Genomic DNA, 8,554 nt, shown 5'->3' with positions numbered 1-8,554 from the left:
TTCGGTTCCATCGGCCAGGAGATACGTCGAAAAGGTCCACACAGCCGCTCGAATGCTGACAGGTCTCCACAGAATGATGGTGGTGGTGGTGGCGGTGGGTTTGGTGCTACAGATTTTTTTTTCCGGCTGTCGGGGTCAGGCCGCTAGCTCCTTCGCAATCACCGGTGACGGCCTCAAGAACATCTCCATGGCCTGCAGTGCTACCAGGTTCGACAAGCTCTGCAAGCACTACTTTCTTTTGTTACCCGATGTGGTGGTGGCGGCCCGGGAGCCGGCCGAGTTCGTCAAGTATTCGATAACGCTGGCGTCTCAGCAAGTGAACTCGAGCCTTTTGGACGTGGACGGTATGGGCTACAGCACCTCTCGCAAGCAGCTGATACTGGAAGACATCCGAGAGCTCCTGGGAAGCTCCATGAACGTTTTGATGCTTTCGCTCGGAAGGGAACTTCGAGGCAACAACAGCTTCGCCGACGTCCGGCATTGGCTCAGTGCTGCGCTCACGTACAACAACGACTGCTACGACTATCTGTCCAGGTTTAGCGACACCGTTTCCAGCCGCATCCGGTACTTGAGCATTCCACTCATCACCAACGCACTCTGGGCACTCGACGCCTTCGAGACCAACAGGGACGATTTCTCGGCCTGGAGGCGTACTCCAGTGGTAGCCAGGAGCCTGAAAGAAATGGAGAGAGAGAGGCGCGATGGAAACAAGCTCATACAGCTCGAGGCAACGGTGGCGAAGGCCGTGGTTTCTCACGACCCCGACTATGGAAGCCACACGTCTATCCAAGCCGCAGTGGACGACGCACCCGACCACCTTAACCGCAGGTACACCATCTACATCACCGCAGGCGTCTACGACGAGATCGTCCGCATTCCCAGCACCAAAACCATGATCGCGTTCGTCGGCGACGGCATCAACAAGACCGTGATCACCGGAAACCTGAGCACCGTGATGGGCATCTCGACGTATCGAACCGCAACTGTAGGTACGCTAGAACTTTTCGCTCGAGTTCTTCGATCGTAGTTTTCATTTTCTCCACGACTAACGAGCGTTTTTTTACAGCCGTGAGTGGCAATGGCTTCCTGATGCGCGATATCACCGTCGTCAACACCGCCGGGCCAGGCGGCCAGGCAGTGGCGATGCGAGTGGACAGCGACATGGCCGCCATCCATCGCTGCTCCTTCTGGGGGTTCCAGGACACGCTCTACACGCACGCGTACCGCCAGTTCTACAGGGACTGCTCCATCTACGGCACCATCGACTTCATCTTCGGCAACGCCGCCAGCGTCTTCCAGAACTGCAACATCCAGATCCGCCCCGGCGCCGCCAACCACACCATGAGCACCATCACCGCGCACGGCCGCACGGACCCGGCACAGGACACGGCCTTTGTGTGCCAGAGCTGCTGGATCTCGGGCACCCCGGAGTACCTCGAGGCCCGCCTGGCGGAGCCCGGCAAGCACCAGGGATTCCTGGGCCGCCCCTGGAAGCCTTACGCTCGCGCCATCTTCATCGAGTCCTACCTGGACGTGGTGATCGATCCCAGCGGCTGGCTGCCGTGGAACGGGACGCTGGGGCTGGACACGGTGGTGCTGGCCGAGTTCCACAACTATGGCCCCGGCGCCAGCCCGATTGGGAGAGTCGGCTGGTCCAAGCAGCTCAACACCATAGCTGCGCTCGAGTATAGCGTGAGGGGCTTGATCCAGGGCGGCTATTGGCTCCCTTTCACCGGGGTTCCCTACAGACTAGTCTTCTAAACTGTTAATCCCGCGGGAAAACAAAGCTGAGAATATTCGAATTTCAAATAATATGCGTTGTTTGCCACGTTGTCTAGGGTTTAGATACACGTAATTGCCACGTCAATGTTTTTTCCACGTCAGCTTGGGCTTGGCCTCTGCCACCCGCTTGGCCAAGTGTCAGCCAGTATCTCCACGTGGCATGGAACATAATGAATATCCGATATTCAAAAATCGTATATGCCGAGTGGGATTCCTAGTGAACCTCGGTTGCTCTCGGAGGCCTCGCCCTGGTCGCTGGCGGCGTTGCCGGCGCATCGCTCTGCTCCTTCCTCGGCCTGCCGCGCCGCCGCTTCTTCGCCGCCACCACCACCTCCTCCGCCGCCGCCTCATGATCCCACCCCCTCTCGCCCACGCTCTTCTGCAAGAAGCCCGCTCCATTGAGCGCCACCAGGCCGAGCGCCACCGTCCGGGCCTTGAGCTTGCGATCCATGGCGTGGAACTCGAACGAATTCTTCCACATCTTTTCCGTGTCCTTTGCCGCTAGTAGCACCATCATCTCGACGCCCAGCCGCGCCAGCATCTCCTCCACCGCGGTGAAGAGGCTGCGGCAAATCCCCTGCCCCTCCATCCCCGCCTTGGTTGCAATGAACGGCATCTCCGCCAGCCACGCCCCGTGGATCCTCAGCACCGCCACCCCGACCACCTCCGCCCCCCTCTGGAGCACCGCCGTGTAGAAGCCGCTGAAGTCGAGCCTCGGCGAGTGGTGGCTGCGGCTAAACACCATCGCATCCAGGTAGTCGAGCTGCGTCCAGCAATCCAGCACCGGATCAAACCGGCTCGAGATCACCTGGAGAGCTTCCGCCAGGAGCTTGTCGTCGCAGCGGCCCCGCCTCAGCAAGCTCCACGAGAGCTCCGATCGCCCCAACGGATTCACCGTCGCCACCATCTCCGCGAGCCTCTGGAAAATGTTCCAGCAGCCAGAGGAGCAGAAGAAAAAGTCCCCGGCCAGGATGGCGTCGTCGCAGCAGCCCGGGTGGAAGCACCGCTCGCACTGCTCGCACGGCTGCGTCCTCAGGGGCTCGCCGCAGTGGCAGCAAAGGCACCGAAAGCAGAACCAGGCGTCCTTGGGAACTTCGAGCAGCGATACGCATTCCATGTGGAAAGTTAACGGGCACGTCTCGCAGCACACGAGCTCGCCACCCTCGTTGCAAATCCCGCAGCATTGATCGCTGTTCGCGGCGGCCTCATAGTCTACGTCGCTTCCGGAGGAGACAGTGGTGAGGCCAGAGTCCTCGTCGCTCTGGCAGTAGCTATCGAACTTTCGCCTGCGAGCCACTGGAAGCCCCTCGCTGTTGAAAAGCTCGGCCTTTGCTTCCAGCGGCGGGAGCATCTTCGAGTAGTCACACGACTCGAAAGGATCGCAGTTGGTCTGGCAAGCAAAGCTTTCCTTTTCTACGCTAGGCGACGTACCAAAGGATTCGTCAAGCTTGGTCCTTTTGCTGCTGGGAAGCTCCTCTTCCTCCTCCTCCTCATTCTCATCGCATCGCTCCATCTCCTCCACACTCGCCATGGGCACCGGTAGTGATTCCAAAGTCTCCATCTTGAAAGCTACATTCTGGCAGTCGGCGATGGAGAGCTGGGCCTCATCGCCCACGAAGATGTTGGCTGCCGGTCGGCGAAGCTTGCTCCCGGTGTGAGCCTCAAAGCCCGAGAGATTGAAGAGCTCATCACAGCAGCTACACACAAGCCCATCGCTGGTTACCATTCCTTCCTTCAGAAGGTGCCGGAATCGCTTCGTCCCACCGATGTAGACCACCTTCTCCTGCTCGGCGATCAAGCCCAGTCCGATAAGCCAGCCAAAAACCGTGCCACTGCTGTGCCTGTGCGCGGCCGCCAAGACGTCCTTCTGTGGCACTCGCGAGAGCTCTTCCAATCGGCAAAACCCCGCGTCTAGGAGAGCGAGGAGCGCCGACCTTGCCGTGGCCTTTTTTCTCCCACTGGTAGAATCACGCGCCCCTTCTTCGTCTTCCATGCCTCCGGAGGAGCCCTAAATTAGCGGTGTGACGTGGCACTTGCGTGCGCGCCAAGAAAGGCCTGTTTGATAATCCACGGAATCTCCCTTTTCGATATGAATCCATTCGCCAAGATCACAAAGATCGCAATCCAGTCGAAATCTCTGCAATCCGATGGAACCCCGTCGAAATCTCTGCAATCCGACTGACAAGATCGAGATGAATGACCTCGCCTCTCGAAATTCGCGACGAGGCCACGCTCCTGGCGCGATCGATCCGCGACTGCCGCCATGCCGAGGACTGCCGCCAGATCCACGCCAAGATCCAGGCCAGCGCTCGCCATCGATCCAGCGTCTACCTTGCGAATCTGCTCGTCAAGACCTACGGCAAATGCGGGAGCGTCGCCGACGCTGCCGCCGCCTTCGCGGCCATTGCCGCGCCAAACATCTTCTCCTGGAACATCCTACTCACCGCCTTTGCCCGCAACGGGCACATCGATCGCGCTAGGGCTTGTTTCGATGCCATGCCCGCCAAGAACACCGTTTCATGGAACAGCATCGTCACCGCCTACGCATCCAACGGCTACCTGGAAGATGCCGAGAATCTCTTTGCCCAGATGCCCTACAAGGACATAGTCTCCTGGAACACCATGCTCGTGGCATATGCCCAGAGTGGGCATCTTCTAGATGCCGAGGATCTCTTTCAGAGAGCGCCACAAAAGGACGTTGTGACGTGGATGACCATGATTCGCGCCTACAGTTATTGTGGCGCGCTTGGAAGGGCTGTCCAAACGTTTGAGCAAATGCCCGAAATGATTGGGTTGAATATTCTTGCGGTAACTGCGCTCGTTGAGGCATATGCCCGCAATGGGCATATGCTTGAGGCGAGATCCCTATACGAAACTGTGGCCGAGTTTGATCTAGTGCTATGGACCATTATGGTGGCTGGGTACGGAGACGCTGGTAACGTACTTCAAGCAAAAGGAATCTTCGACAACATGGAGTATAGGAATGTAGTGGCGTGGACCGCTATGGTGAGAGCATATGCCCAAAATGGGCATCTAGAAAATGCTGTTCTCCTTTTCGATAATATGCCGCATTGGGATGTGGTATCACAGAACTGCATGCTCACGGCGCACGTACAGCATGGCCGGCTGGACGAAGCAAGGAATCTATTCAAGGCCATACCTTATAGGAATCTTTCCACGTGGAACACGATGATACAAATTTATACGCAGTACGGGTATCTAGACGAAGCAAAGACTGTATTTAACAAAATGCCCGAGAGAAGCTTGATTACATGGACGTGTATGCTCTTGGCGTTTGCGCAGTGCAGCCAATTGGAGAATGCCAGGTGGATGTTTGATATAATGCCCAGTAGAGATCTTATAGCATGGAACGCAATAGTAACCGTCTATGCCCGGCAAGGGTATGTGGAAGATTCGCGAGATCTATTTGATAGAATGCCTCACTACGATTCCGTGGCATGTGTTGCCATGATCGGCGCATATTCCTTGGACAGGAATCTCGCTGAAGGAAAACATGTGTTCGATGCCATGAGCTACAAAGACATAAGAGCCTGGAGTGCCATTGTCGCAGCATATTCCCAGAACGGGCATCTTTCCTACTCGAAGAAACTCTTTGACGAGATCCCTGAACCAAATGTTTATTCGTGGACGACGCTTTTGCAAGGATATGCCGAGAATGGTTGCGAGGAGGTTGCGATTGAGCTGTTCCAGGAGATGGATCTCAGTGGTGTGGAGCCGGACGAGGTAACTTTCCTCGGCCTTCTCACAGCGCTCTGTCAAGTCGGGAAGCTAGAGGATTGCTTGATCCAGTTTGCATCGATGAGCGAGCGAGGATTGAGACCAAGCTCGGAGCACTACTGTTGCATGGTCGACGCTCTCGGGCGGTCTGGACAAGTTGGAGAAGCCGAGAGAATCATAAACTTATTGAAAAGATCACCCGATAGTGGAGCTGTTGAAGGTCGTGACGCAGCCTGGTTTACTTTGCTTGGAGCCTGTAGAAGCCAAGGGGACGTTCATCTCGGGGCCCGTGCTGCCGCAAACGCGACGTCTTATAAGAACCACCAGAAGCTTTACAGGCTTCTCCACAACCTCTATGCGGGATCTTAGAAACACCAAAAGGATTAATTGATCAATCGAGTTTGGCAATATCTCGAAAAAGATATGCCCTCCAGAAAACTTAGCTGGAAGTAGTACCTCAATTGGAAGCAACCGCAGACTTGAGAAGATCAAGCGACGAGGATACCAAGTCTTGGAGCTGGCTGCGAGAGTACATTGGCGTCGTGTAAACGAAGGTGAGAGAGAGCTCGGGACCATCAAGTAGAGCCTCGGCTACAGAGAAGCAAGGTCCAACGTAGTGCATGGACGCCAGCGGCCCAATCGTTCCAGCAAGCTTGAGGTTCTTCACGTTCCCCCAGCTACACTTTGTTGGTCCGTCCACAAACACGGTGAAGAGTGCTGTCCTCATGGACGAGCTGGGTGTAACGCTCGGATGCTTGATCACCTGTAAGAATAAGAACAGAGTCTTATACGACAGCCCAAAAACCAGCACAAGTACCTGGGATAGAAGCATATTAAGCACGGAGAGCTCGGAGAAATGGCGGCTCTTTGCCAAGTTCTTCTCGGTGGAAGACGATATCTGCCTTGCAAGATCCCAGAATGGAACGCTTTCCTTGACTTGCTCGTCGTGAGGCAATCCGGCCGAGTAGTTCCCCACAACGCTGGCGTCCAGCGGAGGCTCAAAGTATCCACGGCAATCCAGCACACTTCACAAAGAAAAAAAATAAAATTCCTCACTCACTATAGAAACCAAGCGTCGAGAGAGTTACTTTGTAAAGGAGAATGTGTCTTGCTTCTTTTCTTTCGTGACGCTGGCGGCGATCTTGAGGAATGCCGCCGAGAGCGCCGCTGCGATCGTCGTGCTCTCACGCTTGCAAGCCGCAAAGAAATCCTCGGTACCTTCAAGAAATTCATCCAAGATCTGGCACGAGAAGCTTTGAATCGAGCAATGTACCTGGTTTGCCGAGGCTGTAGCTCAGGATCTCGGATCTAAACGGCGTCGCGTGTGGCTGCTTCGTGAATCCTGGCTGGAACGGCAGTAGCGCGCTCTTGGAGGAGTTGAGCGCGTATCCCACAGCATCGATCCCTTTCTTGAAGAAACCCTTGGACGCCTTGGATTTGGGAACCAGATCTTCCATGCACGGCAGCAATCCATCGCGATCCTGCCGCTGCTGCTCCTGGCGCTCGCATTCTACCCCTGCCTCCACGCATCGATCGAGCGCCGCCACGAATTCCTGCGCGGCGGTGGAGGAAGAATATCTGTCGCAAGCCCCGCTGTGAAACCTAAGAACGATGATCGAGGAGCCGCTGGAAGCCTCCTCGTAGACGTGGATTTGGAAGATATCCACGGTGTGATCGAGCTCCTTGTGCTCCTTGTGGAAGGGAAGATTTAGCTCGTTTGTGACCACCGCCTGCAGCGCGCTCTTGACGAGCGCTTCTTCGTCGCCATCGCAAGAACCTAGGGTTCCTTCTTCTGGCCACGGCAGTGATTCCACCACTGGTGCGAAAGAATCGACGCTCCGGACCTCGAATGCCAACTTCTTGGAGGAAGATTTCGCGTCGGGGACGAGCTGCGCTCGCAGCATTGAGTGATTCTCACATACCGCTTTGGCAGCCAGGAGAATGCTCGGCGTCTGGACGATCTGGCGCAGCGCCATGCCGAAAATCCCAATCCCAGTGCCGCCGGCTGTGCATCGCGTCCAATTCTCCTCGGACGATCCCAGCTCCCTCTTCATCACTGTCGCCGCGGCCGCCATTGGAGCTGGATTTCTTCCCTCCGGGGTGGAAGAATTTTCGACCGAATGTGGAGATATGGAGAACAGCTGGGAAGAACAAAAATGTTCTTGCCAATGGACAAGAATATCCGTCGTAGAAATACGATACGAACGGAAAGAAAGAAAAAAGCTGTGATGGTTTGGTGACCAAATTGACCCCTCCTATTATTTCTTGTTGGCCGCAAATGCCGCGTGAAGGCATTCTATCTTCACCAAACCCAATGTCAGCTTTTTTAGGGCTCTTATTGCCATTTTGGCGGGAGCCTTTTGAAAATTTTAGGTTCGCGCGAGCTCGGCTATGGAGGACGAGGCGGCGTCCAGCCCGCCAAGGGGCGACGACGCCGAGAAGAAGGCGACGAGGAAGAATGCCGCGGCGCCAGTGCTGGTGTATGCGCCCTGGTCACAGGGCGCGCGCAAGCAGGATGAGGAGATCCAGAAGAAGCTGGAGACGACGGACGAGCGGAGGTTAGCTTCCATTGTTTCGGGGATTGGAGCGTTCGAGACGAGCGGCAGCGACGATTGGCACCAAGGATCGGAGGTTTTCGTCAAGGGATCTCACTGCTTAGGTATGGATTTCATGGCTGGAGGAGTTTATGCTTATTTTGCTCGTTCACTCCCACAGAAAAACTGAGGGAGCTTCAGCGGTGCTTGACGAGAGACAATCCGGATAGCAGGCGTGTGTTTATGCAGCTTGGGCAATGGAATGTCGCGGGGAAGTACTTGGTACCGATCATACAGCACTATTCGGAAGATCGTCATCTCTTTCTTGCATCGTGTTAGTCCCATTCCTGTCGTGTTTTTCGTTCTTCATGGCTTACATTTTTCATTTTTTCTTTTTTCCAGTGAAGGTGTCGATTCTCCTCACTCTTCCCATCGATCAAAACTCCACCAACACGTTCGACCAAGTAGAGTACCTGTGCCAAATCAAAGAAGAGTTTCGC

General features: G+C 55.6%; 5 protein-coding genes across 5 annotated transcripts in view; 3 read left to right on the top strand and 2 right to left on the bottom strand.

Annotated features, from left to right (window-relative positions):
• The first annotated feature begins 6 nt into the window (after positions 1-6).
• LOC9638564 (pectinesterase) lies at positions 7-1,828 on the top strand. The gene is made up of 2 exons (XM_002977108.2): positions 7-989; positions 1,067-1,828. The coding sequence occupies exons 1-2, from the start codon at positions 53-55 to the stop codon at positions 1,759-1,761; spliced, it is 1,632 nt and encodes a 543-aa protein (XP_002977154.2). The 5' UTR covers positions 7-52; the 3' UTR covers positions 1,762-1,828.
• Positions 1,829-1,996: 168 nt separating this feature from the next.
• On the bottom strand, positions 1,997-3,795 carry LOC9638794 (increased DNA methylation 1). Its single transcript, XM_002976989.2, has one exon. The coding sequence runs from the start codon at positions 3,773-3,775 to the stop codon at positions 1,997-1,999; it is 1,779 nt and encodes a 592-aa protein (XP_002977035.1). The 5' UTR covers positions 3,776-3,795.
• A 483-nt stretch (positions 3,796-4,278) lies between these two features.
• LOC9638793 (pentatricopeptide repeat-containing protein At4g02750) lies at positions 4,279-5,889 on the top strand. The gene has a single exon (XM_002977107.2). It carries the CDS (start codon positions 4,279-4,281, stop codon positions 5,887-5,889), a length of 1,611 nt encoding a protein of 536 aa, XP_002977153.2.
• LOC112348873 lies at positions 5,886-7,702 on the bottom strand. Its single transcript, XM_024682190.1, has 4 exons — positions 6,794-7,702; positions 6,609-6,738; positions 6,338-6,545; positions 5,886-6,283 (listed from the first exon to the last, which is right to left on the bottom strand). The coding sequence occupies exons 1-4, from the start codon at positions 7,593-7,595 to the stop codon at positions 5,978-5,980; spliced, it is 1,446 nt and encodes a 481-aa protein (XP_024537958.1). The 5' UTR covers positions 7,596-7,702; the 3' UTR covers positions 5,886-5,977.
• Positions 7,703-7,841: 139 nt separating this feature from the next.
• LOC9638791 overlaps positions 7,842-8,554 on the top strand; it is a 6,226-nt gene continuing 5,513 nt past the window's right edge. The window contains exons 1-3 of the mRNA XM_002977105.2: positions 7,842-8,179; positions 8,236-8,388; positions 8,457-8,547. Of these exons, the coding sequence (XP_002977151.2) occupies positions 7,912-8,179; positions 8,236-8,388; positions 8,457-8,547 (512 nt within the window). The 5' untranslated portion in view covers positions 7,842-7,911. The remainder of the gene's footprint in view (positions 8,180-8,235; positions 8,389-8,456; positions 8,548-8,554) is intronic.

The sequence above is a fragment of the Selaginella moellendorffii genome, unplaced genomic scaffold (genome assembly GCF_000143415.4).
Source record: "Selaginella moellendorffii unplaced genomic scaffold, v1.0 SELMOscaffold_33, whole genome shotgun sequence".
NCBI classification, from domain to species: Eukaryota; Viridiplantae; Streptophyta; class Lycopodiopsida; order Selaginellales; family Selaginellaceae; genus Selaginella; species Selaginella moellendorffii.
Note: the sequence above shows the minus strand (reverse complement) of the source record. Positions and strands in the feature narration are given on the sequence as shown.

Excerpts from the sequence above, each read along its gene's own strand:
- LOC9638793 (XM_002977107.2), top strand. The coding sequence starts at position 4,279 with ATGCCCGCCAAGAACACCGTTTCATGGAACAGCATCGTCACCGCCTAC.
- LOC9638794 (XM_002976989.2), bottom strand. The coding sequence starts at position 3,775 with ATGGAAGACGAAGAAGGGGCGCGTGATTCTACCAGTGGGAGAAAAAAG.
- LOC112348873 (XM_024682190.1), bottom strand. The coding sequence starts at position 7,595 with ATGGCGGCCGCGGCGACAGTGATGAAGAGGGAGCTGGGATCGTCCGAG. Across the intron at positions 6,739-6,793 it reads CTACAGCCTCGGCAAACCAG|GTACCGAGGATTTCTTTGCG; the intron begins GTACATTGCTCG and ends AATTTCTTGAAG. Across the intron at positions 6,546-6,608 it reads GACACATTCTCCTTTACAAA|TGTGCTGGATTGCCGTGGAT; the intron begins GTAACTCTCTCG and ends TTCTTTGTGAAG.
- LOC9638564 (XM_002977108.2), top strand. The coding sequence starts at position 53 with ATGCTGACAGGTCTCCACAGAATGATGGTGGTGGTGGTGGCGGTGGGT. Across the intron at positions 990-1,066 it reads GTATCGAACCGCAACTGTAG|CCGTGAGTGGCAATGGCTTC; the intron begins GTACGCTAGAAC and ends GTTTTTTTACAG.